Here is a 27550-nt window from a genome sequence, read left to right as displayed (position 1 = left end):
AGGAATGGAGGGCCCCAGGTCACCCCTCCACCACACCCCAGCCAGGCACATCCACTGCCTCCCGGGGCCCCCCATCAGCCTCCCAGGGTCAGGGGTCCATGGACACAGAGATTAGCGAAGACAGGAAGCAGAGCACTGAGCAGGGGTGGGGAGCCCTGGGCCTGGCTTCAGCTCTAGGCCACTCTCACCGTGGATCCCCAGGCAAGCCCTGCCTCTCCGACTGCTAAGCCCCTAATTCTGCTGAGCTGTCGGCGTGCACTGAGAGGCTGACAGGAGGCCCTAACTGAGCCATGCTCTTTTACACGTTCTGAATCAGCTTCCCACATTTAAAAATGGGAAATGTCTCGTGAAAATCCAGATTTCCCTCTTCTCTTAAAAAGCCAGGATATCTGGAGACCTGGGCCCACACTTCTGAGGTAGCTCCCCCTTAAGAGAGGCATCATACCTTCTTCTCCAGTTCATCACAGTCCCCACCAGGCCCTCTTGTCTCTCCAATAGTCACTAAGGGTCAGATGCCACTTACTCTCCCACTTACACCCACAGCTTTGCTCGCCGGGGTTCCCTGCCTGGCCCTGTAGGCACTTGGGTTTGGCACCTGCTGGGACATTCTAGGATTCCAGGCTGGGCTTCTACTCCAGACAGGGCTGATGTCTCCTGTCCGATGCGCACTATGCTGTCAGGGATGCCTCCAGCTGTGGGTCCCTGGTCCTTAGTCAGCTCCCACTACAATCGGGGCCTGGCTGGCATCTGGTATGAGGCAGGGAGATCTGAAGTCAATATGGAGATCAGGACGGGAGCAGTAGGGAGATGACATGGGCAGCAGAGGAAGCAGAAGCCTGGGGCAGCTGGAAAGGCTGTCGGAGCAGCGGAAATGGGAAAAGCAGGACAGACTGGAAGACTGGGCCAGGGAGGACAGTCCAGGAACCGCAGCGGCAGGGCGGTGACCAGGAAGAGCGCAGGCAGGAGGAAAGCAGGGCAAGGGAGGTGAGGCTGGAGGAGCTGAGGCTAGTGGAGTCCGTAGATGCCTAGAATCCTCCAACTGCAGACTCGGGAATCTGGGAAAAGAAAAGCCTAGACTCCTAGGATCCTCCACTCCTGACTTCCAAGATGCAGGGCTACAGCCAAGGGGTTGGGTGAGGAGTACTCACAAGCCACGCTCAATCCTAGAGCTCAGGCTCAGTCCTAAAGCAAGCCCGGAGAGCGCCTCCTTCCGGGCCAGAGGTGGCTGTGGGGGTGCTGAGAGGGCCGGGCGCCAGGGGCTTTGTGAGCAAGGCTGGAGCCCGCCCCCAGGGTGTGGAAAGAAGCATTGTGAACTGTGAAGGCCATTCCTGCGTCCTCTGCAAATTAGCAAACCCATCTCTCTTCCCCCACCTAGAGCCCCAAACAAAGAGGGGGCAGGAGGGGGCCCTGGCCCTTTGTTAGGGGAAATTTATTAATATCCGAAATATGCAGCAGCCCTTCCTCTCCACCCGCATTCAAAGCCTTTGCAAACACCTGGGCATCGCATTTGAAAGGCACTGGGGCCCTTTTATATTGGCAAGGTCCTGCCAGGTGGGGGTGGGTAGAACCAGGAAATTCTTCCGGCCTGGGAAAGTCGTGGCTCCTCCCAATTCTACTCTTGGAGCTCCAGCTGCAACTGCAGGTAAGGCTGGGAAAGAGCTGGGGAGGGAAGGAGGGCAGCTGGCCAGGGAAAGGAGATGGCTGACAGGCCCTGGTTTGCCCCCAGCTCTGCCTGTCTCTGCTGGGTAACCTTAAGCAGGTCTCTTCCCCTCGGTGGGCCTCGGTTTATCCGTATGTATAATGGGAGACTAGGTGGTCTTTAAGGGCCTTCCTCATTTTCATCATCCTTCCTAAGCCCCACCCACCGACCACTGCCACGGAGAAATGGCAAAGCTAGGGTCAGAAGCCAGGTGGGCCAGGAAAGGAGGCAGCTGAGCCTCAGTTCCCTTATCTGTCTGATGGGAAACAGAAAGTTCTGTGCTTCCCACCTCGTGGCTCTCAGCAGTAAGGAGACAGGGTAAGGAAGATGACTTCATTGGTGTTTATTAACAGAACACAGATGGGTTGGGGAAACACCAGCAGAGAGGGCACGGGGGTTGGCACAGCTGCACCAGGCCACCCTGCCCCACTGGAGGATGCCATGTGCAAGGGACCTGATCAGGCGTTTTCCCACCCCACCCTCATCTCTCAGGGAAGGAGGGACCCCAGGGCAGCCCCTCCCAAGCCTGGGGATTGAAGATGCCAAGGTCTCTGGCTACAGGCCTGATTGTCGCCCGCCCTCTGCTCTCTGCCTCCACTCGGGTGTCCATGCCCAGGGACCCACGTGCTGAAGCAGAGTTGGCAGCACTGGGACCAGACAGCCATATGTGTGGACCACCTCCCGAGGCTCTTAGTGGCCTGTTCGTCCACAGCCAAGGCCAGCAGTGCCTGGAGCTAGAGGAAACAGTGAGGGCCGCCAGGACAAGGGAGAAGGGACGAGAGGGGCCCTGGGTCCTGACTACGACCCCTCGTTCCCACCTCCACAGTGCAGGTCAGGCACCTCCCTCCCTTCCCCGGTTCTAATCATGCCCAGGGCTCCCCACACTAGAGGGCATGGGGTCCAGAGAGGGAAGCTCTGGGGTCCTCCTTCTTTCCCTCCCTCCACCCTCCTAATACCCAAGCTCAGGCACTAGCCCCTCTGGTCTGTCCTCTGCAGGCTTCCCACCTCTACCTTATCCCCTCTATTCCACCTTGCACACTGAGCCAGAAGGATATCCTATCTAAAGCACATGATCCTGCAAATCCCCTGCCCGCCCACATCCCTGGCTCACCCTCTCCAAAAATCTGCATTCCCACTTGAATCCCGTTGTAACCTGGTAACACCTGCTTCTCCCACCACTCTCCTGCTCTCCTCGCTCACTCACCCTTGGTCTCTCCCCAGGCCACCTCCTGGCCCCAGGGGAGGAGAAGGGGGCTATATTCTGACCCCCACACCTTGGCTGGATCAGTGCCTTGGCCAGAGGCCCTCCCCACCCTGCCGTCCTCTTCCTCTCTCTCTCTCCAAACTTGCCCATCCTCCAGGGCCCTCAGGTCCCACCTCCTTCAGGAAACATGGCCTGCACACGTGAACCCACAGGGATCTTTCTCCCACTTGACTTGATAACCCTTGATGCCCGGGGCCTCATGGGCCTCGAGACAACCTGAGTGTCCTTGCCCAGCTCAAGATTCTGATTCGTTGAAGTGTATGGGGCAGGCTCCCCAAGAGAAGAGAAGGGACTGGGCCCTGAACAGAGATGAGAGGGTGGTGCCAGCTGCCACATGAGAAAGGGAGCTGGCCTGTCAGGAGGCCTGGGGTCCAGTCCCTTCTGTCGTGTGACCTTGGGCCTCAGTCTGTCCATCTGTGAAGTAAGGGCTGAGCTGGCTCATTTTCAGCTTTGAGTGTGTGCGTGTGCATTTGCTTGTGCGTGTGCGTGTGTGTTGGGAGTAGACAGAGGTTTTAGGAGAGGCAGAGGCCACAAAAAGGGACTTGCTGTGGGGACCGGCATCACCATGGCAACCTCCCGCAGCCTCAGGCCTCTCAGAACCCCAGAGGGTGCGTGGCAACCCTTGGGGGCCGGCAGGGCCTCCTGTCTGCCTGCTTCCCATCTCACATCATGGATTCTTCCTCCTCTGCAATCTCTCGGTCCACCTCGATGGCTGTGTTCTCGAAGCTGGTGATGCCCCCGTACTTGCGCATGTGCACCATCAGTGGCTTGGGGGACTGGCTCCCGGCCAGCGTGGCCACGTACATGCCTGTCCGGTTCTCCTCCAGTGACGGGCCCCAATCTAGGGCTGGCCGGCTGGCCTGCTGGAGCCGCTGCAGCAGAGCAACCACAGGGCTGAGAACCAGGGCTCAGGGACTGCTTCCAGGGTCACCGGCAAAACACTTACCGCGTCACCTGGATTAGTCTGTGCAACAACCCGGGGAAAGGGCGGGGGCACTGTCACTTCCCCAAGGGAGTGAGTCACATGCCTGGGGAGAATTCTGCCCTGCCACTCACAAGTTGGGTGGTCTTTGGGCATGGAATTTAAGCTCTGCTTCCAGCATCTGTAACCTGGGAATCATGATGCCTTCAAAGGGTGGTTAGGAAGGCACTGCTGAGCAGGGTGCTGGGAACAGAGTAAGGCCCAGTAAATGGTGGCTGTTGTTATGGTTACATGGCAGGCAGTCCAGGAGTCCACTCTGGGTCCCTCCCCTAAATGCTGAGTCCTGAAGAGCTGGGAGCTTTGGGGAGAGAGCCATGCACTGGGAAGATGGAGACAGAGTGGCCATGGTCAGTCTGACTCAGATGTCTGACCTTTCCCTCTCCAAGCTCCAGTTTCCATGGAAGGAGGGAGCTAAGGTGATGACTAAGCCTGGACATTCTAGGGTTCTGTCTTCCTCAGACCAAATTCCCAAAGCCCTCTGCCTGCCCTGCCAGGGAGAAGAGCCCCAGACTCTTCAATGAAGGGAGACAACCGACATTAAGTGGAGCCTACTGGGTGTAGATTCCAAGGGAGATAATGTGTGCCATGCCCTTAGCGTGGGGCCTAGCACAGCTCTATACTCAAAGCACAGTGATGCCCATTAAAATGCATTGACAGTAATGTTACCGCAAAGGCTTGTCATCTCACTTGGAATGAAATCCAAAGTGCTCTCATGGCCGCCACGTCCTGACCCCTGTCTACCTTCGTGATCTTGGTTCCCGCCACTCTCTCTCCACCTCCTCTGATCCAGTCTCGCTGACCTCAAATGTGCCGGCCCCTCCTGCCTCAGGGCCTTTGCACTGACTGTCCTTCTGCCTGGAATGCTCTCCCCTTAGACATCTAAACCAATCACCTTGGCGATTTCGTCAGGTCTCTGTCACCTCCTCAGAGAGGTCTCCCCTGGTCACCCTGGCCAGAACACCGTCCTCCATCACTCTCTATTCCTGTACTCTGGTTTTGTTAGGTTTTGTTTTGTTTTTAAGTATTGCACTTACCACTGCCTTCATGTGTTTGTTTGTTTATTGTCCGTCTCCCGCATTAAAATACAAACTCCCTGAGTTTAAGGACTTAGATTTGTTTCCAGCTGCACACTAGTGCCTAGACCAAGGCTTCTCCACCTGAGAGCACCGCTGACATTGTGGCCTAGGAGGTGTTCTGCACATTGAACCCTGTGTAGCAGGATCCCTGACCTCTAGATGCCAGTAGCATTCCCCCTCCAATCCCACCCTCTCAGGACAATCAAAAATGTCTCCAGACGTGGCCAAGGGTCCCCTGAGGGCAAAATCACCCCTGATTTTGAGGTGAGAACCTCCCAGCTTAGAACTGAGCACTCACCGGGTCCCAGCTCTGTGCTGAGTATGGGCTTATTTAATCCTTACACTATCCCTATGAGAGGAGTATTATTATTACCTCCACCCCCCACACACAGATACTGTCTGAAAGTACGGTTCAGAGATATTAGTTAAGTTGGCCAAGGTCACACCGGTGGGAAGCGGTGGTGTGGCATTTGAACCCAGGCAGTCTTGACCCCATCCTGAACTTGAAAAGTACCCTGCTTTTCTGCCTGTCACAGTACTGACTTCATTGATGAGCTTTTTTTCTTCTCACAGCAACCGTATGGGCAGTTATCACTACACTCATTTTTTTTTTTTTTTTTTAGGGGAAAGTGCGAACGCAGTCCCCCACTGCTACAAATTCTGCAGTAGAGTTTCCCACGTTTGGGGAAATCGCAGGGATCAGCACATCCGGAGTGCAATGGATGAGCCGTGCGCTGCAGAACCACCTTTGTGATCACGGTATCTCCCCTGACAGGTAAGGATCACTGTCCTAATTTTAAGGACTGAGAAAGCAAGGTTCAGAGAGGTGCGTTCACTTGCTTAGGGTCACAAAGCTGGCAAGTGGCAGACCCTGGATTCCGATCCTAGTGGGTCAGTGCTGGGAAGCTTGGTCTCTGAAGGTGGCACCCCTGAGTGGGGCAATGACTTCTCTGTGGGGCTCTCCGATCCCCCAACAACCTGTCCCCTCCGCCTGGCTGTGGGCAGCGGTGGCAGCAGGACAGGAGGGAGGCAAAGCAAGGCTTGGGAACCATGAGCTTCCTGGGAGCTGGAGCCCTCCTCCTTCCCTTCGCAGACACCCTGGCTCTCAACAAGGAGACAGTTTTCCTTTAGCAGCACAGGTGGGGCTCCTGAGGTTCAGAAAAGGAAAGGGGTTTGCCTCAAAGTCATACAGCAGTTGGAGGCAGAGCAGTGGCTGGACTCCAGGACTCCCCTGTGATCTGCGCAGTGTGACCACAGCCCACTTCTGCCAGGGAAGGGCTCTGAGCCTCCCTCCAGAAGCTGGAAGATGGGGCAAGGGACAGCCAAGGAGCAGTGGAGGTATATGAGGTAGGGGGGTGGGCAGTAGTGAGCTGGTTAGCAGGCTGGGGAGGGGTGGAGGGGCACAGGAGCCCTGATTTGTAGCCAATCTCACTGTGGTAATTATCCCCACACTTGTCAATTTCAGGCTCTCAATGGTTTAACAACTGGGTCAGCGTATTCCTGAATATTTAACAATTAGCTCTCATGAAGCAGTACTAGTGGCTCCTCTGATGGTGTGTGCGTGTGTGTGTTTGTGTGTGTCAAGGCTGTCTCTGAGCCCTAGCAGGCTCACTCAGCTCCACTCACTATGACAGCCTCTTGCCACCAGAGGACTCCACACCCACGGCCTCAGAAGTGGAGGGCTCAGACACGGATGTAGAGAACAAACGTATGGACACCAAGGAGGGAAAGTGGGGGGCGGGGGGTGGTGGTAGTGGGATGAATTGGGAGATTGGGATTGACGTATATACACTAATAGGTATAAAATAGATAACTAATAAGAACCTGCTCTATAAAAAATAAATAAAATTAGATTAAAAAATTAAAAAAAAAACGAAGTGGAGGGCTCAGTGTGCAGAGGGCACTTGAGGCTCAGAGAGGGGCGGGATCTCCAGCAGCTGCACAGCATCCCAGCATGTCCACTGGCCCACAAAGGGTCCCTATTCCCCTCTTCCGAGCCTGCAGAATCCCATACCAAACAGCTTGCACTCTGTATGCTTTCTGGGTCTCTCCACAAAGCCTGGCCATGGGCAGGGCTCCCCGTCACCGGAGGAGGGTGACAGCCCACCCCTGGGGTCCTTCAGTGTTGCCTCTGACCCTGAGTTCCACAGCGAAGCTAGCAACCTGAGTTCAAGTCCTGACCCCTGCCCAACTCACCATGGACCTTGGATAAGACCCTTGTCCTTTCAGGTTCCCCCAAGACACGTGGGCAGTGGCCAGTATCCGCGGTCTGTGCCCCTCCCTTGCCAGGGGCCCCAGGTGGTGGGAGGGGCCACAGGATAGGACTCTGGCCCCAGAGCCTGCCACAGACCAAGCAGACTGAGGTGATTCATAGCCCAGGCTACTGGTTAGAAAAATATGCTCTTCCCAGTTAAAAGAATCCTGCAGGCTCTGGAAAAGGTGTCGGAGCAGACGTTTTCTCTTCTGGAGGTTGGGCCCAGGGCAGGGCCACAGGTCAGGGGGCTGGGAGCAGGCAGGGGTGGGGCAGACTCACCTCCCAGAGCGAGCCCTCCTCTCGAAGCACAGCCACCAGCATGCCGGCTGGGATCATGAGGCAGGACAGCAGGCCCATCAGGATGCCCAGCAGCTCCGCCCAGGCTGGGAAGCGGTAGCTGCCATATTCTGAGGGCTGGTACTTGACGATGCTATACACCAGCAGGGCCTGCAGGTGGGGGGGCTCCCAGCATCAAAGTGGGCCTCGGGCATGGCCCAGGGCTTGGGATAGCCCAGGTCTGAGCTACCTTAAAGCCTGAGATAGCTCAGCCCAGAACCACCCAGTTTCTGAGACAGCCCAGTCCTAAGCTGTACCAGAACCTAGATGGTCCATCTTTAGAGCCTTTGCAAGTCCTCAGACAGCCCTGCCCCAAGCTGACCCAATGCCAAGACCTGAGAGAGCCCAGCTCTGAGGCGCCCTAATTCCTGAGACGGCCTACCCCTGAGCTGCTCTGACCCCAGCCTTAAGGCTCTGAGGCCTGAGAAAGCCCCACTCATTTTGCCAACCAAACGCAGGACCAGCCTCAGCACAGCTACAAAAGCTGGGGGCATCAAGGGGGAGGGGAGTAGACCAGGATCCCGGTGCCCGCCCCACCTCTCAACCCTGACAGAGGTCCACTATGGGCCAGGGCAGTCCTACCAGACTGAACGCCCAGAGGGGCCCTGCTCTCAGCCCTGAGTCCCCAGCCAGCAGCCCTCCCTCCCACCCCCGGTTACCAGGAGCGTGGCCGGGGACAGGAACAGCCAGCAGGCCCTGAAGTAGAGGCCCGGCTTGAAGCCCAGCATCATGTGGATATCCCGGCAGAACCTCTGGATGCCTGCACAGGGGAGGGAGGAGCATGGTCCCACCCGCAGCCCCACAAGTGCCAGCAGCCCCTCCTCCACTCCAGCTGCCCCCACCGGAAACCCTGGCCCTCGGGACCAGGAACCCAGTGCAGGGGGGCTCCAGGGTAGACTCCCGCTCTCCCACGGTGGGGAGCCTGACTCCACCTCCCATGGCCCCTCTCACCATACACCCGGGTGACAGCGAGGCACGTGGTGATCACCGCCACCATTAGCCCGAAGCTGGCGCTGTAGTCGTCCAGAAGGACCAGCCAGTACATGCCCCCCTGGAACACAAGTCGCAGCTCTGGGGTCCCCTTATCCCAGCCTCTCTCCCTGATGCCACCCCTTCCCCAGGCAGGAAGTGAGCAGGAAGCAGCCAGACCGGCAGGGAGGGCAAGACGATGACAGCGTGACTGCGGTCTGCCTACCGAGCCCTTTATACACGTCATCTGATTTGAGTCTCACAACAAGCCTAGATGTAGACCCCATTTTATGAGTGGGAAAACAGCCTCAGAGGGGCGAAACCACTTGTCCTGAGGTCGCTTAGCGAATGCAGGAGCGAGGCTTGAACCCAGGTCTTTCAGACTCCAAAGTCAGGACTCTGGGTCACAGGCCAAGCTGCCCCTGGGAGAGAGGGCCTGGGGCGGACCAGGTTCCTCCCAAGGAGGAAGAAGCAGGTAGTTTGGGGAGTGCTCGGCCTGGCCACAGACAGTGCCACAGGTGTCTGCCCCAGCCTTGCCCACCAGCTGCCCGCCCACCCCGCAGCGCCACTCACATCCGTGGTGAGGACCAGCCCCATCAGGTACATGGCCACACAGATGAGCCCTGAGAACACAGCCTTCTTGGGCCGCAGGTAATACGGGAACTCATCTGTAACAGCTGTCACGATGGTCTCCAGGAAGGCAAACTGGGGGGGGGAGAATGGGGGGCGTCAGAATTCTTTCCCCCCCACACACATACAAACACACACAGATGCACATCCCACAGGCAAAGATACACACACACCACACATACACACACAGGTACACACATAGATATACACAGACACATCACACAGATCCACATCACACACATGCCATACACACAGACACAATACATGAAGACATACACAGATGCACAGTCATACATCTCACACACGCACAGACGCACATATAGATACACACATCACACACAGATACACACGCAGAGAGACACAGACGCACACCACAAGGTGCACCTACTGGCGTGGAGCAGCTCACCTGGCTGTCCAAGCCAAGAGTCAGCAGCATAAAGAAGAAGAGGAAGGACCAGAAGGGCGATAGAGGCAGCATGGTCATGGCCTGTGGATAGACGACAAAGGCCAGGCCAGGGCCTGGGCCAAGGGTACACGGCGTCAGCAGTCTGGGGAACGCGGGGGTCCCACATACGTACTCAGATGCACATGGTCGCCCACACCCACTTGGGCACACTTGGTTCAGCCAGACCCAGAGACGTATACTCACTTCCAACACTTTCTTAATTTTTAGGATACAGGCCAGCACACTGTCGGTGCTCCATAAACACAGGTTGATAAAATAAATGAATTAATAATGAGTACACGAGAAAACACAAGACCAAATGGAAAGCCTCATTTGAATACACTTATGTACACAATCATTTGCACAAACAGTTCCATGAACACACATACTCAGACACTCCCACTGGCACAAGACACTGATTCACATCATTCAAACCCTCAATTAACTTGCACAGCCATCTGCACACAGGTTGTGACTCATCTGGACAAGCAAGGCAGGTTCCTAAGATGCGGCAAAACAAGACAATCTCCTACAGAAAGTCACTTATCTCCAGACACAGGTTGACACACACTCATTTGTACATTCATCCCTTTGCTCTAGGATACCCAGAGAGCAGCTAAGACACATTCATTCGTGTGCACACACACGCACACGTCATACCCATCCACAACCTTGCTGGGCCACATGTATGTTAACTTGCCCAGCCCAGCTGTCCCCGACACACCCTCCACCCACCAGGGCTGGGCAGCCTGCTCACCTGCTTTGGCTACTTGGTCCACAGGCACACCCAGCTCCTGAGACATGTAGCCCAGCACGGAGAAGATGGCAAAGCCAGCCAGGATGCTGGTGATGGCGTTGCCCAGGGTGACGATGAAGGTGTCTCTGCCGGGAGAAGTCCAGGCACAGGCCAGGGTGAGCGGGCCACGCCTTCACCCACGAGGCCCTCCCCAGCCAGCCACTCTCCTCCCCACTCCAGCCCCTGGGATCTGGGAGACAGCCCTGACCTATAGATGTTCTGGTGAAACGTGTTGTAGGACGCAAAGGTGAGGAGCCCCCCGAAGCCCACACCCAGGGAGTAGAAGATCTGAAGAGCAGCTTCGATCCACACCTGTGGCAGGAAAGGAAGCAGATGGAGGGCAGAGAGAAGGGGCTGGCACACCATGGTGTCCAGAGGAGGAAGGAGGTGGGGCAAGAGCCAGTCGACAGGTCCAGGGATGCTGTGGTGAAGAGCCTGGCTCACGAGTGACACCGGCAGGAAGCAAGCCCTGCTCCAACACTTACACTGCAGTACCTGGGCAAATCCCTTCCCCTCTCTGGGCCTCAGTTTCCCCATCCAGGATCTAGGAGATACTCTCTAAGCTTGGTCCGCTTTTGAAGGAAGTAGTGCCTCGTGTAAATTTTCAGTAGATGCATACTGACAATAAGCCCCTGTAACCCCTTTACTTCCTCCCTAGAGTTGGAGGGACCTGAATTTGAATCCCAGCTCTACCATTTTTTATCTGTGTAACCTGGCCAGGCCACATCACCTCTCCAGGCCTCAGGACCCTCGTCTGTACTGAGGGGGTAGGAGCAGTACCTCCCTCATAAGGTGGTGGTAAGGATTCTGTAACTACATACATGCAAAGTGCTGGAGCAGGGTCAGGCACAGTCATCCATCAACACGTAAGAAACGCTAGGTGTCAGTACCATCGCTATTTCCATTATTATCACAATGCCCTCCTTGGGGTTTGGAGTCAGACAGATCAGGGTGGAAATCCCAACTCTGCCACTCCCTAGTCATGTGACCTTAAGCTTATCACCAACACTTTTGCGCCTCAGCTTCTTCATCTGTAAAATGAGAGAATAATGCCTACTGCATAGGACTGTGAATAATAATCAAGGAAAGTGCCAAGCACAGCGCCTGGTACACGGGGCTCACCATGTGGAAGATTCTTCCCCCCACCCCCTCTTTTCCCAGGGACCCCTCTTTCCTCTCCCCAGCCTGACTCTTCCCTCTGCACGCAGGCTTTGAGGGCCTCACCTTGGAAGACAACAGGTGGTGGAACTGAGGGGTGAGATAGAACTGGATGCCCTTCCAGGCCCCTGGGAGGGTGACTCCACGGACCAGCAGCATGAGCAGGATGAGGTAGGGGAACGTGGCCGTGAAATACACCACCTGAGAGACAGTAAGGGGGTTGACCTTCTCTCTCCTTTGCTCCTCTCAGAAATCCCCATCTGGGCTTCCCTGGTGGCGCAGTGGTTGAGAGTCCGCCTGCCGATGCAGGGGACACGGGTTCGTGCCCCGGTCCGGGAAGATCCCACATGCCACGGAGCGGCTGGGCCCGTGAGCCATGGCCGCTGAGCCTGCGCGTCCGGAGCCTGTGCTCCGCAACGGGAGAGGCCACAGCAGTGAGAGGCCCGCGTACCGCAAAAAAAAAAAAAAAAAAAGAAATCCCCATCTTACTAACTCACCTATGCAGCCTAAGCTGGGAGCAGTCGCCATGCTCTCTCTCCTTCCCTCACTCCCTCCACACATCACCGCTTTCCAAGGCTGTTCCCAACCATCCACTCTCTCCAGCTCCACTGCACCCTGGTCCAGGCCCCCTGCAAACCCAGCCTGTGTGGTCATCAGACGTTGGACACGCCCAAACTCCCCTCTGCCCCGTCTGTGCCTGTTCCCAAACCTCCAGCCTTGCCCTCAGCAAACACCATCAAGTCTCAAGCCCCTCGCTGCCTTGGCTTGCACCACGATGACCTCTCCTGGCTTTCTAATGGTCTCTACACTGTCTTTCTAATCTTTTTTTTAGTGGTTCTCTTCCTCGTGGACAACGTCTCCCAGCCCTTTGCAGAGGGACAAGTTCTAATATATAAATGATTGAGTAAACCACTCAGAAGGTTTCCAAGTCCTTCTGAAACAGCTTTATGGCCCTTCCTTCCCTTCATAACCTAAAACGGGCGTCTGCGGCTTTGTCTTCCCAGCATCTAGCTGGCCTTCTTCAGATAACAGTCGCCTGACTTTCCCACCTGGCGCTGACTCCATTCCCAGCCCCAGCCAAGCTGAGCACTCCACCCTCCTGCCCACGGTGACTGGTTCAGGGATGGGTATCAGACCTATGTATCCAGTGAGACTCAGTTCTAGGATTTTTGAAACTTGGGACAAGGGAGAATACTAAGCAGGTAAGATGTAAGCCTAGAGCTGCTAGGGGCAACCTCATGAAAAATGTAGCCTGAGAAGGAAGCCAATCTGGAAGAAAGTACTGCTGAGACACCAAGAGAACGACATTCCTGATAACTCCAACTGAACCTCTAGATCCAGCCATGCCTGAAGCAGACCCTCTAGACTTTCCAATTGAGTGTGACAACTGGGTGTTCTAGTGCTTGCATTTCAAAGAGCCGTCACTCATACCCACCCTCCAAGCACTCAATGAACACTTGCTGAGGTTCTTCAAAGCGCCAAGCACTAGGTTAGGAAAGAAGCTTGAATAACAGATAGGTCCTGCTCTCGGCGTGTTTCTAGTCTAGCGAGCCAGCCTAGCCACCATCCAGGCTCACCCCCACATCTTTCTTCAGGCAGTGCCTCCCTCCCCCAGTCTCAATGCACTCTCCCTCCCCCTCTTCCCAGTTGAAGTCCATCCATCCTCTCAGGCTCAGTCCACACCCTGCCTCCTCAGGAAGACCTCACCCTTCCCAGCCTCTCAAGCCTCCGGGGCCTCCCAGCTTCACCTTGCCCGAGGACTTCACACCCTTGAGGATACAGAGGAACACGATGACCCAGGCAAGCAGCAGGCAAAGGCAGAGGTTCCAGCGGATCTGCCCAGGACTTCCGATGCCCCGGCTGCCTTGGATGTGGAGGACGTAGCGGCTGTGGGAGACAAGGTCTGAATGTCCTCTGGTGACCCTGCCACGTTCCACAGACATGGAGTAAAGCTGTGGCCAGCCTGCGAGACTATCCTGGCTTTTTTCTATTTGATTCCTCTCCATCCTTCTCTGACCAGCTCAGCAGCCACGAGGTGGGCCTCTACAGACCCCATCACGCAGGCTGCTTTCCTCTTCAATTTCCATCTGGGTCTGGCTAATGGGAGGCAACAGCAGGAGACTGGATGATGGGTTGGGGTATTTGCACACACATGTGTACACGTGTACACGCATACATGCACGCACACCATCAGAGGGTCTGGCTGTGACTGCCTTCTTCTATAGCACAGCTTTTGTTGGGCAGCCCTTCCTCCAAGGCTTCAAATTTCCCCTGGTTCCGGGAACACTGCCTCCTTGCCTCAGGGGTGGTATGGCTGTCCCTCTTGCTGGTGCCTCACCTTTCCATGTGGATCCCCTCTGTAAAGTCCCTCCACTCACTCAGCTCCCTTCAGCCCTGTGAGAGTGCCAATCGGCTTCCTGCCTGCTCCCCCCAACTGATGCAGTGGGCCATGGCGTTGCCATGGAGACCCCTGGCAGCTGCCAGTGACCATGTCATGTTCTTTGGCTTTTAGCTACAGACCCAAGCCCTCCCCCACTGGTCAGACATACTCCTCAGCAGGTGCAGACACTTTGGATGGACTTTAAGTGGATAAACGGATGGACCGTGTAATATGTGTGGGTTGGAGATTAAAACATTTCAAGACTTGGGGCTCATTTGGGGGAAAATTCCTAAGAGTAGCCTTTTGCAGGTAAAGGGTTGGGGGTATCTGGTCTGTGTCCTCTGGTTAACCAATGGTCCCTACCTAGGAACAAGGCTACTCTGGAATGTTCCAGAACAAGATCAGGGATCAGGAGGCCTTGGTTCCAGTACTGCCTCTGCCAGTAAGTACTGAGCAAGCCTCTGGGCCTTGTTTTTTCAGCTATAAAGTGGGACTTTGGGACAGGCCAATGGGCAGCGATGCCCTTTTGATACCCACCATTCACAGGGGCTTGCAATGTGCCTGGCACTGTGTTAAGGGTTTTACCTGCATTACCTGCCTAATTCGCATAGCAACCCCTTACTCTCCTATACTCTTCTTTCTCCTGTTAGACTAACCTGAGATGGTCCTGTATGATCATGGCCTCTGCTAAGTGCCTTACCCACTAGTACAGTCGGTGCTCAAGAAATACAGATTGAAAGAACGAATGAGTGAGTGGCTGACTGATACCACCCTATGAAGCAGGGACTCTTATTACCCCCTTGAGCAGAGGAGGAAACTGAGGCTCCAAAAGTTGACGATTACTGTTACCGTCGGCATCATTACCATCAGCTAGCACTTACTGGGCACTCACAATCCACCAGGCTGGGCAGCACAATTTACATGCTTTCTTTCCTTGAATCCTCACAGTAACCTTCCAATACTATTAGCACACCCACTTCCAAGATAAAGCAAAAGAAATTGTTCACGGTCACACAGCTGGCCAGGTGAAGAGCTGGGATTAGAACCCAGAGTCCACCTAACACGAGCACCTGAGCTTGGCCTTTGAGGTGCATATGCTGAGCCCCTTGGGGACACGGGCACACTGATGCCTTCTGTCCCTCCCTGACCGTTGCTGGGCCGGCGGGGGCCTGACCTCCAGTACTCCTCGCTGGGGCTGACGGTGCTGGTGAGGTTGAGGGGCAGGGCCCCGTTGCCGTCCTTGGAGCCTCTGTGCTCGAGGCAGAGGTGTGTGTTCCACCAGTTGCCACAGTGCTCCCAGGGCAGGTTGCTGGTGAGGGAGGCGAAGAGGTAGAAGAGGACGTAGGCGATGATCATGTTGTAGTAGATGGCCACCAGGCCCACGATGAGCAGCATGGCCGCACCGGCACCTGGGCGGGGGAGCGGGCGGCCTTCAGGCCAAGGAAGCCATCCCCTTTCTGGGTTTCACCTCCCTCTCTGCCTACAGGTTGTGGCGGGAACCTCCCCGCCTCCCTCAGGCTCAGAGCACCCCACTGAAGCCTCACCTTTGAAGAGGGGGCTGATTTTCCAGACAGCCAGGGGTCCCAGGCTGGAGAACTGGCCCAGAGAGAGCTCGAGGAAGAAGAGGGGGATGCCGCAGATGGCCAGCATGAGGAAGTAGGGCACAAGGAAGGCGCCTGCGAGGAGGAGAAGGGAGGGTGGGGAGGGTCTGGGGCTGGGCTCCCCCTAAAGCCCAGCTCTAGCCCCGCCCCACCCCTCCCCTGACTGGCAGACATCACCACTTCTCACGTGGATTAGGGCTGGGCACTGCAAGACTGTCTTCTCTTATGCTAGGAGATCACTGAGGGCCAAGGGGTCGGGGTGGGGGGGGGATGTGGGGGGGGCGGGATTTACTCACCTCTGTAGCCCCAGCGCCCAGGCCAGGACTGGGCTCAGAGCAGACATTGAGTGAATGAATGAACAAATGAGTGAATGAATAAGTGCACTCCCCGCCAGAGGAAGTACAAACCCCTCAGTACAGAAATCGATACCCTGCAGAACACGGCTCCAGTCTACTGCCCCTCCCCTCTCCCCAGCACCACCTCAGGTGCTTGTGGCTGCCTCCTGTGGTCCCGTGTGCCCAGCATCCCTTCCCCTTTTCTTCTCATATCAGCAGGCAGCTCCTTTACAGGACTGCCCACCACCATATGGCTCTGGAAGTGCTGCCAGTAACACCAGCCAACCCCTGCCCACCCCTTCCTGGGCACATATCCCAAGGCAGGCCAATTAGATACCTTCCCTGCAATTCTACATAGATTCATTCAGAGAGAGCAGTGCTGGGAAGGAAGTCATTCCAGAGCTGTCTGTGGCCACCCCCGACCCACCTGTAAGGAGGAAGCCTGGTCCAGGGAAAAAGGAGGTCAGCACACAGAGAGGGAAGAAGCATCAGAACCAGGGAGAGGGAGGACAGAGACAGCTATGGACATCCCTGAGTTCCTGGAGCCTTGGGGGTCAGCACTCGTCCCACACTTCCCAGTCATCCCAATTCATCTCATCCTTGCTTCATCTAGTTCTACTTGGATTTCTGTCGCTCTGCCAATATGCGCTTCTTTAAGGAGTTTGGTAGAGTTGGGAGGAGACACAGTGCTGGTGGGAGCACATTGGCTCTGGAGACGATAGCCCTGGGGTGGAATGTTGGATCCCCATCGTGTGACCTTGGGCAAGGAACTTGGCCTCTCCAGGCACTGCGGCCTCATCAAGACGGTGCCCGCCCAGGTGGTTGTCATCAGGGTTAAATGAGACAGGCCTGGAGAGCACTGAGCCTGGGGCCTGGCCGATGGTGAGCGCTAACCGCAGCTATTGTTAATGAGACCTAGAACAGCCACTTGATGGAGAGGCGGGGACAGAGAATTTGTTTAAGATGGAAGAGATGCTGGGTTTGCAGCGTGAATGGAAGGAACAAGAGAGGAGGCTAGATTGAAGATTCAGGAGCAGGAATGACTGATTGAGGGAGCGAGGTTCCGGAGGAGGTGAGGTGGGAGAGGAGGGTTGGGGAGGAGACTGAGAGCACAGTGATCACTGACAGGCACACACAGCCCTTTATCACGAAGTAGAGGCAGCCCCCTCTGCCCGTCACTCACGGCCCAGGAAGCGCCAGGGCTTGTCAAGAGAACCGAGTGTGTATCCATGCTGGGGATGAGACAGGAAGGAGGGGACTGGGAGTGGAAAAGGGACACGGCAGGGTGAGCTCCCCCTTCCAGCCCCAGGTCACCGCTTTCAACTAATTCAGCCCAAGGTCACATAGGAGACAGTGGCCAAGGCCACTTAACACCTCACTCCACCCTGAGCCTTGGCCCATTGGACTAGATGCCCCTCATGCAGGCATCAGGCCCATACCTCCTCCGTTGGTGTAGGCTCGATAGGGGAAACGCCAGACGTTCCCCAGGCCTACGCAGTAGCCGATGCAGGACAGCAGGAAGTCCAGCTTGCCTGTCCAGTTCCCCCGGTCTGCGGCAAGGTCCACATCCAGGTCTACATTGCCCTGGTCACTGGGGGTCATCAGCAGGTCTGGGGTGATGGGCTGCCAGTAAGAGAGACCAAAGGGGTGAGGGAGAAGGTGAGGCCAGGTTGAACTGGAACCCCCCAAATAAGAATATGGAATCAAACAGGGCTAAGTGCCAAGAACTCTATTGGTTCAGATAATCAACCGCTCTCACCTGGGCTGACAGGTTAATAGGCAGGAGCTCCTTGGGGTTTCAGGGGACTACAAACTTTTGAGACTAGCAGGGTGGCTCAGGCACTAAGAAAGCCACCTTGATCTTAGTTTGGCTAACACAGAGGTCCATTGAAGGGATGGTCCTATTTTGATGACGACGACGATGACGATCTTAATAACAGTTACCACGTGTGAGCACTTACCACGCACTCGCTGCACTAAACATTTTACTCACATTACCTGATTTCATTCCCAGAACAACTCTATGAGCTAAGTACTCATCTGAGGGAAACTGAGGCTCAAAGAGGTATGATGACACACCCACAGTTTTTGCAAGGCTGGCTAGTGGGAGAACTAGGTTTCCAGCCCAGAGCTTCCTGATGCTGAAGCCCAGGTCTTCAACCACCCAGTGCTGGAGTTCTGCTACTCCATCCTGGGCACCATATTTTAAGAAAGACAGTGGCAGTTTGGAGCATGTGCAGCGACTAGATTGGAGTGTATTCAGGAAAGGCAGTTACAGGAGGACAAGAGGAAGAAGTGGGGCCCCTTAGCATAGAAAGGACGGGGCATGGAGAGAATGTGGGCTCCCCTGGGCTTAGATTTATGCTGTGTGGCTCAAGAAGGCCTTCTGAGGACTGTGAATTTTAGCTCACAAGCAGGAAGAAGCTACTGAAGCCCCAGTCTGCCTCAGAGAGTTGTAATCTTCCTGTCTCTGGAGGAAAGATGCATGCACAGAGGGGAATGGCAACCAGCTGTCCCTAAAGTCCCCTCCTGTGATTTAAGGAGGTCAGGGAAGTCCACTGGGCATTCTCCCTTCAGGCTGGGGCTGGGCGATGGAGGCCTTCCTCCAGGTGCTTGGAACCCTGGCCCGAGAGATGAGTTAGTGTGTCCATGAGCTGTCCAGGCTTAGGGCCGAGAAGGAAGCCCAAAGTCACCAGGATGACTATCTAAAATTCAGACAGCAGTTCCCAGAAGTGACTCCAGGAATGCGGCAGGAGAAAGGGGCAGCTACACCTTTTCTGCTTGCCTCTGAAAGCCATGCCCCGTGGCAGAGGAGGACGGAGCTGCAAAGAGGCCCGTTATCAAATAATGTTCATGGTTTTCAGAGAGGAGAAAGGACCCTCCTGCTTCCTGCTGAGGAACAACCGTGGGGAAACAGTGATTCCACTGGACTGGGCGTCAGGAGACCACGATTCTCATCCCAGGTCTGTGCCAAGTCACTGTGCAACTTTAGGAAAGACTCTTTTGAGCCTTGGTTTCCCCATATGGACACTGAGGAGATTGGATAGATCACTAATTCCAAAAACACATCACTTGAAATGTTTGTAGATGTTGGGTGGAACAAAGGATTCTTGAATTTAAAAGTTTGGGGAAAGCTGGGTTATCACAAGGTAAAACAGGCTGCTTTGCTGCAGGACTTGTCAGATCCTTTAATGGACAAATATGCACTGTGACTCTCCAAGTAGGGACTAGAACAGAGAGTATTCTCCAATTCTACTTAAGAAAAGGGTCTCAAGGAGCTAGCATGTCAGGATATACTTGGCAGAAATGCAAGTCTAGATAATCTTTAGCTAATAGTCTTCTGGCTCTGATGATCTGTGAGGCAAGATTCATCAAGGAGACTTCACCACAGTGGTCGAGGACCAGATCAGATCCCAACACAGGGACTCAGCAAATAGCTACTACCCAATTTGCTTTATCCCCTAAAACTGGCCTTCCTGGCACCAGCCCAAGTAGGTGTCTACACACAAATCAGGTGACAGAGGAAACCTTGCTGGGGACTTGTCATATGAGCATTGCTGGGATGAGGATGGTGAAAGCAGAGTCCAAGTGTCACAGGACTGGAGGTGCCTGGCTGCAATGACATGGTTAGGGCAACGGGCTCAGGTGGCAGAAATGTGGTAACAGCATTGGGCTCTCAGTGATAGTGACAACCATGGTGGTGATCCTGCCTGAGGCTGGCTATTGGCCAGAGGGGCAGTGGTGATGGGGGCAGCCTGGCATGATTATGGGTGATGCTGACAATGATGAAGAGCATGAAAAAGCTGCTTTTCAAGTAACTGGGCTCCAAGGGTTGAAATATGTTGCTGGTGGTTCTCTGGCTGTGATCTCAAACATGCTGGGGTGAGGATAGCACCAGCTCCTAGACCTGTATGAAACCCACCCCTTACCTCTGATGCCCCTTTCCCCAAGTCTTCCTCTCCAGCTGGGTAAGCATCTGCCCTCTCCCAGGTGAACTCCCTCCCAGGTGAACTCCAAGAGGGATGGGGTAGCAGCCACTTGACACTGGCCCCTAGTGTTGGGTGGGGAGGCAGACCTGTCACCCTGTGACCCCTCCCCTCAGGCCAGCTGGCAGGAGGCCCTGATAATGAGGTTCCTCTGATCCCTCCTGAGAAGTTGCTGCCCTTTCTATGTTCACAGAGCAGTCCCGGCTCTCTGTTTCCATGGTGACAAGAGTTCCAAGAGCAGGATGCTGCCAGCTCTCCCGTCCCCTCCTCCCCCAATCAGAGGGAAGACTGCTCCTGCTCCAGGAGCAGGGGATGGGGTCCTCCAAAGCTGAGCCAGTCCAAAGCCCACGTAGAACCTCCAACCCCACCACGCGGTAAATCCCAGGAGGCTGGCACAGAGAGGACAGAACTAACTGAGAGACCGAGAAAAGCAACAAGATCAATGGGGCAGGGTTGGAAGCTGGATGAGTTGCTTCACACTTCTGCCTGGGTGTGAGGCTCCCACCCCTGATCCCCCCACTCTCCACCCAGAGTCACACAGGAACACACATCTTAGTTTGCCAGACCACACCCCCTCTTTTAGGGGCCAGCAGAGGTAGGTCACCAGCAGTGTCAGGGCTGGGAGAGGTACGACTTCCCAAGCCAAGGCTTTCATACCTCCTTCAGGATGAGAGAGACAGTAGGAATCTGGAGTCTGACTTCATTATTGTGCAGATCAGGAAAGTGAGTTTCAGAGGAGAAGGGGCGAGCCCAAGGTCAAACAGCAAGTTAAGGGCAGAGCAAAGCCAGGACTCAGATCCCTGACCCTCAGTCCCGTGCTCATCTCTGAATAATGCTGCCGTAGCTGGCACTTCCTCACGCCCCGACCCCCTTCTCCTGGAGACCAAGGGAGGGGACACTGAGGCCAGGGGTCCCACCCCTGCCCTGCTGGCCCTAGGTGGCTCAGCCCACCTTCAGGAAAGCAGTAACCTGCACCCCTCAGTTTCCTTGTCTATAAATTGGGGATAATAAGACCTAGGGCCCAGGATTGTTGGAGGATTACTTGAGATCAGGCTTCATACAACATGGCTATTTACATAATGAGTGGCCCTGTGCCAGTGAGGGGCGGGGGCTCTTGTGAGAAGAGAGAGGGAGGAGGAGAGAGTAGGATGGAAAAGAACAGGGGCTGGACTCAAGAAGACCCAAAGGACCCACAAATGACCCCAGCAAGTCACTTATGTCAGGAAACAAAAAGGACCCGCTTATCACAGCGGTTCCACGCTCAGCTGCCCAAGGGCAGAGGGCTTGAACGAGTGTATGGTGGCGGTGGGTCTTGCGGGAGAGGGGACCGTCCACCACACAAGCAGCTGGGAGTTCACAGTATCCACCCCCCAGGACTGTGGGGCCTGCTTTGGTGCCGCACACTGGGGATGGACCAGTGATGGTCCAGGCTAGAAAACAGACTTGCCCCAGGTCACAGGGTAAGCGGCATCTGTAGAAACAGTACCCAGGCGTTCTGACTCCTTGGCTAAGACTGGTACTCTTAAGCTAAAAGCTAGAAAACTTCCCCTGAGACTCTCCCTCCCCACATACATGTGACTTGGCTGGCAGGTCCAATCCCACAGGACAAGGTGGGGCGGGGCTGAGGTCTGGGCCCAGGGCTCCAGGAACACATAGACTTGGCTTTCTCTCTCATGCCAGCTTCCACCCCACCTCCACAGCCCTTGGGTCTCCCATTTCCTCCCTGCTTGCCTTTGCCTCCCTCTTGCCCTGCTGAGGGGCAGCCTGGGGTCTTATCAGGGAAGCCAAAGCTGTCAAGAGAATGAAGGGGGTGGGGAGGAAGCAGGAGGTGGGCACTGCAGGGCAGGAGCACCGGTAGGAAACCAGGGCGCAGCTGCTGGCTCACGGAGGCTGCTTCAGCGCGGAGTGCACAGGTGAGGACCTGCTCCAAGCCCCCACCCCCGACCAGTCCTGCTCAAGGCTGTCTCAGCTATTCTAACATCTCCCACCCCCCCAGATCAGCCCCTGGGGGAACTGGACCCGGGTACTGGGGAGGGGCGGGTGCCTGGCCCCGGCACCCCTACCTCGTGCCCCCTGTGGCTTGAGACACCTGTTCGCAGGACCTGGCCCAGTGAACCCCAGGCCCCATCACACTGCATCCGGACCCCCAGAAGGGGAAGGCCACTCTCCACCCCGTGCAGGCTGTGACCCCTCCCCTCCCTGCAATCCAGCCCTGCCGGCCTCCTCCGGAGCCCTGAGCCGGTTGCAGGTGCCCTCTCCCACCCTCCCAGGGGGGCTCGAGAGGGGGCGGGCCTCCGCACCCCTCCCTCAGGTGCGCCCCTGCCCTCGTGCCCTACCTTGCTGAGGTGAGCTCTCTGGAGCTTCTTCATCTTGGAGGGCAGGTCTCTGGGGCTTCCCGGCTGGGCTTTTCCTGAGCGCAGAGAGCGAGCGAGGGAGCAAGAGATCTCGCCGCCGGCCGGCTGCCGCGCCCTGGCCTCCGCGACTCCCGCGCACCGGCTGGGGAGCCGCGGGCGCAGGCGCTGCCGTCCGTGGGCTGCCGGGCGCTGCCTCTGCCTGCGCAGCGCCCTAGGCTGGGGAGGGGAGCACCGCTGCGTCCGCGTAGACAGACGGGCTGACTGACTGACAGCAGGGGGATGCGCGCCCCCGCACGCAGAGCTGCCGACCGGAGGGGCCCGAGCGCGTGGGGAGGGGGGTCCGCAACGGAAACCCTCAGAGGTCTCCAGGCCTCCGCCACCGTCCCCTGCGTGACCTTGGGCAAGTAACCTGCCCTCTCTGGGCCTCTGTTTCCCTAGCTGGGCAATGAGGGAGGCAGGCCATGCACATGGACAGTAACAGCCCTGCCTTGGGTTCCGGCATCTCCGTACCTCCTCTTTGTTCTGTGACCCTGCCCGCGTTGCTTCAACTCCCTGTGCTGACACTCTCTGTCTAGAAAATGGGGACAAGAATCTTACCTCCCTTATAAGGATGTGAGGAGTCCAGGAAGATTGTGCATAGAGCACATTTAGCACAGAGCCTGGCACACCACAGGAGCTCAGTTAACATTTATGGACCCACTGTGTGTTGTCCACTCTTGCCAACAAATGAACAGCCGATAGATGTTTATTAAATCACCCAATCTACCAATACTTACTGAGCACCTAAAGTGTGCCAGATCCTGGGCTAGGTCTTACTTTTCTCAACGCAGTGACCTGGAGACGATGTTATTATCCCTGTTTTACAGGAGAGGAAACCAAAGCACAGAGAGGTTTAGTCACTCACTCAAGGTCACAGTGCTAGCGACTGACACTAGTGACAGAGTCAGGCCTCATGGACCTTCCGGGCCAGTAGTGGTGCTGAACAGGCCTGTTTCCTAGGGATGAAAGTGAAACAGGGAATTTGGGGTGAGGAGGAGGGACAGGGCAAGTGCCACTGTATGGTTGTGATGGTTTGTGACTTAGATCCTGTCCACCAGCAGTATGACCTTGGGAATGTTAACGGTTTCCTGTCTGTAAAGTGGGCCATCCGCCAACTGGGGCCTGGCTAACCTCTCAGAGTGTTGTAAGGGTACAGTGAGCCCGCCCGCAGCTAGGATGGGAAATTATTAGCTAGAGTGATCATATGCGTTGGTTTGTGGAACTGAACGAGTATTTGCTAGTGGGCCCAGCATATACATTACAAATCATGCTCCTTTCACTCTCAAAAGTGTCCCAGTTCAGACACTCATAGCATTGCCCTACCAGCAGCCAACATGGGGAGGCCTTTGGGGAGAATGAGATCAAGTGTCTGCTGCCCCTCCCATCCCTGGAGCAGGAGGCAGGAAGGCTCTAAATCAGAGCACAGGCTTGGATAAAGGGCCTGGCTGGGTCCCAAGGCCCACCTCTCCTCCCCAGGTCCCACCTAGCTGCTCCTTCCTTTAAGCCTGGCCTCACAGGGCAGGCAGGGACTCTCCAGACCCAGGAGGAAGGAGCCCCTTGGCCATGAATGTAAACGGAAGGGACGTTCATTGAGCCCTACTGCGTGCATTAGATGAGCTCATATCCAATATCTAAGTGTTAGCTCTTTCCAGCAGCCTGGAAAGACAAGTTTGTGCGTCCCCATTTTGTACCTAAGGAAACTGTCTTGAAGGAGTGAAGTTGTGTGCCCAAGGTCACAAATCACTGAATCTCTGAGCTTTGGAGATAAAGCGAGGAGGGCCTCGGGGCCGTGCCTGGGGAGAGGCAAAAACTAAGAGGCCCAGGCAGGACCCACCTCTCCTCTCCCCGAGGGCGTGTCACCACACCTCTTACAGGCAGCTTTGCTGAACCGCTCCCTCTCGTTGGCTTGTGGGTTTCATTAGACGCTAAGGAAGGAAGAGAGAACCATGGGAACAGGGAGTAGAGGTGAGGCATTGGCTCAGAAGCCCTGGAAGACTAGCCTCCTTGTGGCCTCTTCCCAGCAGCACCTGCTCCCCCAGATCCAGCCCTGGAGGGAGCCAACCCTAGGCAAAGGGAAGGGAGCAGGGCTGGGACTTTAGCCTTTCTCAGACACGTCATGGGGTGACCACTGAACATCAGCAGCAGTCACTGGGGCTCTGAATACAAATGGGTCTAGGTCCATGCCTTTCAGAAGGGGAAACTGAGGCCCAGAGGAGGCAGGACTTGGAAAATCACCCTGTGAAGTAGAGGCAGGGTAAGGCCTGGAATCTAGGAATCTGACCCCACCTAGGCTCTGCCCTCCATATCACACCTTTGCCATCCCCTCCCCCATCACCACAGCACTTGTTGGAAAACTCTATACTTCATACAATAAACAACCCCCCAACATTTTTTAGAAGACATTGTCCACATGAGTCAGTCTACCCTCTGAAACCCCAGTTTTATGATCATACAACTGGCCATGAGTTCAGCTGTTGAGCACATCTGACAATTGCTCTCAATACCACCTCGTCTCCCCCATCCCAGAGGAAGTTTGGGTACCACTTGGCAAAATAACTAGTTAGGAATTCAAACCTAGTAAATAATCTATTTCCCTTTCCCTCTCCCTCCCTCTCTATTTCTCTTGGTCTCACAACAAACCAGAAGAATGGGGATGTGGGCTGATTTAAAGAAAATGTGAGATGAAAATGTACTTCCTTTTATTATATAGGGAGATATTTTTAAATGCATATAAATAAACATTTTTAATTTGCTTAAATGTTCCGACTTTATTGCTGAAGAGCATGTGTTTTGTTACACCAGCGTGGCGACTGTGAAAGATGAGGATCCAGACTGCTAATCCATCTGGTGAGAAAGTGGTTCTGGAGCAGCCGTGCGGGGACAGGCCTGCCCTCCAAAGCTGCCCTGTCCTACACCTGCTGTGCTCCCAGCTTCTGTGTCCCACTGGCTGGGCATCTCATCCACCCTGGGCCAGGCTGGTTTCCTTGCTAGAGACCTCCTCTGTGAGGCCGCTCTACTCCCAACCCTGACACCTTCCCTAGTCTTGAGCTGTGGCCCTCTCCACTCAGCCCACACCAGTCTCTTGGCAGTCAGTGTTGGGAGTCTCATCCACAAAACTCAGATTCTCAATATGGTGTCAGGGGTCTATAGACACGTAGCGCTGACGCACACGTTTCTGATTTGCTAGAGGTCACGACCAGGCCCTGGGCCTTCCACAGCCAGGCCAGGCCAGATATTTTTGCCTGGACGCCCCCCCTCCCACCTTCCATCCCCCATCTCTAGCATCAGCTCAGGGCCTGCCACCCAGCAGGGGGGAAGCATAAAATCACTATATGCAAACAGAAGCAGCATCGACCATTCCCGATAGGAAAGCTGGAACGCCTCTTAGCACTGGGGTGGCCGCCGGGTCTGACAGGACGTAATGGGTCCTTTTCCCTGAGCCATTACAACACCCCTGCCTCTGGTGGAACTCTCTGGGGGGCAGGGAATGCATTACTTCACACCGCAGCCCAAGACACTGCTTGGAAGTTGTCTTAGATAAAAGTTTCCTTTTCCACGGAGCTCAGACACCAGTTGACAGGTGATGGCCAGTCCAACCTGTGGGGCCCACCCAAGGCCCTGACCGCCCACGTAGACAGCAACTGCAGCTCACCCAGCCTGCTCGGCCCGGCGACTGACCTCCAACCAGGCAGAGGTCTTCCTGTGGCTGGGGGCGGCCTTGTCCTGCCTCAGATCTTCCCAGCCACCAGCTGTCCTCAGCACTGGGGGTGGGGGTCGTTAGAACATCAGTCAGGCCTGCCGTCATCACAGTAGGATACAGCAGCCCAGGGAGCAGGTGTGGCTGAAACACGGAGCTTACTGTGTGCCGGGCCCTGTGCTACACATAATTCTGAGACAGCTTAGATAGCTTAGAGTATTTTATTTCCATTTGACAAATGGGGAGGCTGAGGCTCAGAGAAGCTAAGTAACTTGCCTGAAGTCTCACAGCTTGGAAGCAGTCAAGCTGGAATCCAGGCCATGTGACAACAAAATCTGCTACTAAACACTGGCTGCGTCCCAGCTGAAGTGTGGCCCTCCAGCCCACAGCGTTCCCACACTCCAGAGCGGTGTTCACTGGGGTGCTGGTAGGTGCTGGTAGCGGGCTCCTGGGTAGTGGAGCATGGGGAATGCTGGATAAAAGAAAATTCAAGGGTCTTCTTTGCTGTGGGACTTGTCCGAGCCTTTGATGTGTTAAGGCACCAGTGTGACTCTCCCAGAAGGGTTGAGTCTGCAGGACTTCTCAAACTGACTTGACCAGAGTCATTTCTTCTTGGTAAACAAGCTCCCCAGTCTTACAGATGGGGAAATGAGGCTCAGAGGGGGGAAGCAATTACCCCAGGGTCACACAGCAAACGCTTCTGACGATCAGAAACCTATATTCACTCACCGCTAGCCACCCTGCCACCAACCCTCTTCCTCTGCTCCTGGAACCCTGGTCCTCTCCCCTGGTACCACCTGGTTCCCATGCCTTAGATGTCCACCATCCTCAGTGAAGCCATGATGTCTCCCAGGCCAACAGCAGGAGGAGGAGAGAGAAGTGCCTCTGCTCTTCAGGGGCTCACGTGGGGACTGGATCCACCTCGTGCATTGTTGTCATGTGCCCCAGGAGCAAAGGGCAGGCAGGCAGGCAGGCTGCATACACTTTTTATGGCTAGGCCACCTCCCAGAACAGTAAACAGAGGGGCAGGCAGCTGGCACCAGAGCCCTCTAGGGAGTGAAGGCCCCAGGGCACAGACTCCTGCCCACCTCTCTGGAAGGGAGTTCAAAATAGCAGCTTTTCTCAGGAGTTTTTAAAAAATGTACTTCAAGTTCATATTCCTCTTAATCTTTTTTTACTATTCCTCCTTCTTGGCCTGACAGCACCTACTAGTCCTTTAGGTAGGCTTCAGTTTAAAATCACCTCCTCCAGGAAGCCTTCCAGACCCTCCAGGATAAGCTGGGAGCTCGCTCTGGACTCCCTGGATGCTCTGCTACCCTGATACGTAGAGCATAGATCAGACTGGGAACTTCTGGGTGGCAAGGACTGTACATTCCCTGGGCCCAGCCATGCCTGGCATATGGGGTGCCCAACGAATGTCATCTGTTGAAAGAAAACCCTGAGTTGAAAGTATTTGAAAAATTCAAAAGACTGAAATATTGAATCTGATGATTCTGCTTACAAAATGGACTTAAAATTTAACAGTCTCATAGCCTTACTCTAATGAGGT

At 55.4% G+C, this 27550-nt stretch overlaps 1 protein-coding gene and 1 non-coding gene across 2 annotated transcripts; both read right to left on the bottom strand.

Annotated features, from left to right (window-relative positions):
* Positions 1 to 517: 517 nt before the first annotated feature.
* Positions 518 to 22358, bottom strand: SLC6A7 (solute carrier family 6 member 7). Its single transcript, XM_022590115.3, has 14 exons — positions 22248 to 22358; positions 17365 to 17548; positions 15534 to 15665; positions 15164 to 15398; positions 13358 to 13496; positions 11676 to 11810; positions 10660 to 10763; positions 10413 to 10537; positions 9617 to 9729; positions 9154 to 9285; positions 8563 to 8662; positions 8271 to 8371; positions 7555 to 7722; positions 518 to 3835 (listed from the first exon to the last, which is right to left on the bottom strand). The coding sequence occupies exons 1-14, from the start codon at positions 22278 to 22280 to the stop codon at positions 3626 to 3628; spliced, it is 1911 nt and encodes a 636-aa protein (XP_022445823.1). The 5' UTR covers positions 22281 to 22358; the 3' UTR covers positions 518 to 3625.
* On the bottom strand, positions 5642 to 5804 carry LOC115803329 (U1 spliceosomal RNA). Its single transcript, XR_004024009.1, has one exon. It is a non-coding gene; the product is annotated as a U1 spliceosomal RNA (small nuclear RNA).
* Positions 22359 to 27550: the final 5192 nt, after the last annotated feature.

The sequence above is a fragment of the Delphinapterus leucas genome, chromosome 3 (genome assembly GCF_059928025.1).
Source record: "Delphinapterus leucas isolate spDelLeu-1000000601 "Yukka" chromosome 3, BTC_Dleu_Yukka2, whole genome shotgun sequence".
Taxonomy (NCBI): Eukaryota; Metazoa; Chordata; class Mammalia; order Artiodactyla; family Monodontidae; genus Delphinapterus; species Delphinapterus leucas.
Note: the sequence above shows the minus strand (reverse complement) of the source record. Positions and strands in the feature narration are given on the sequence as shown.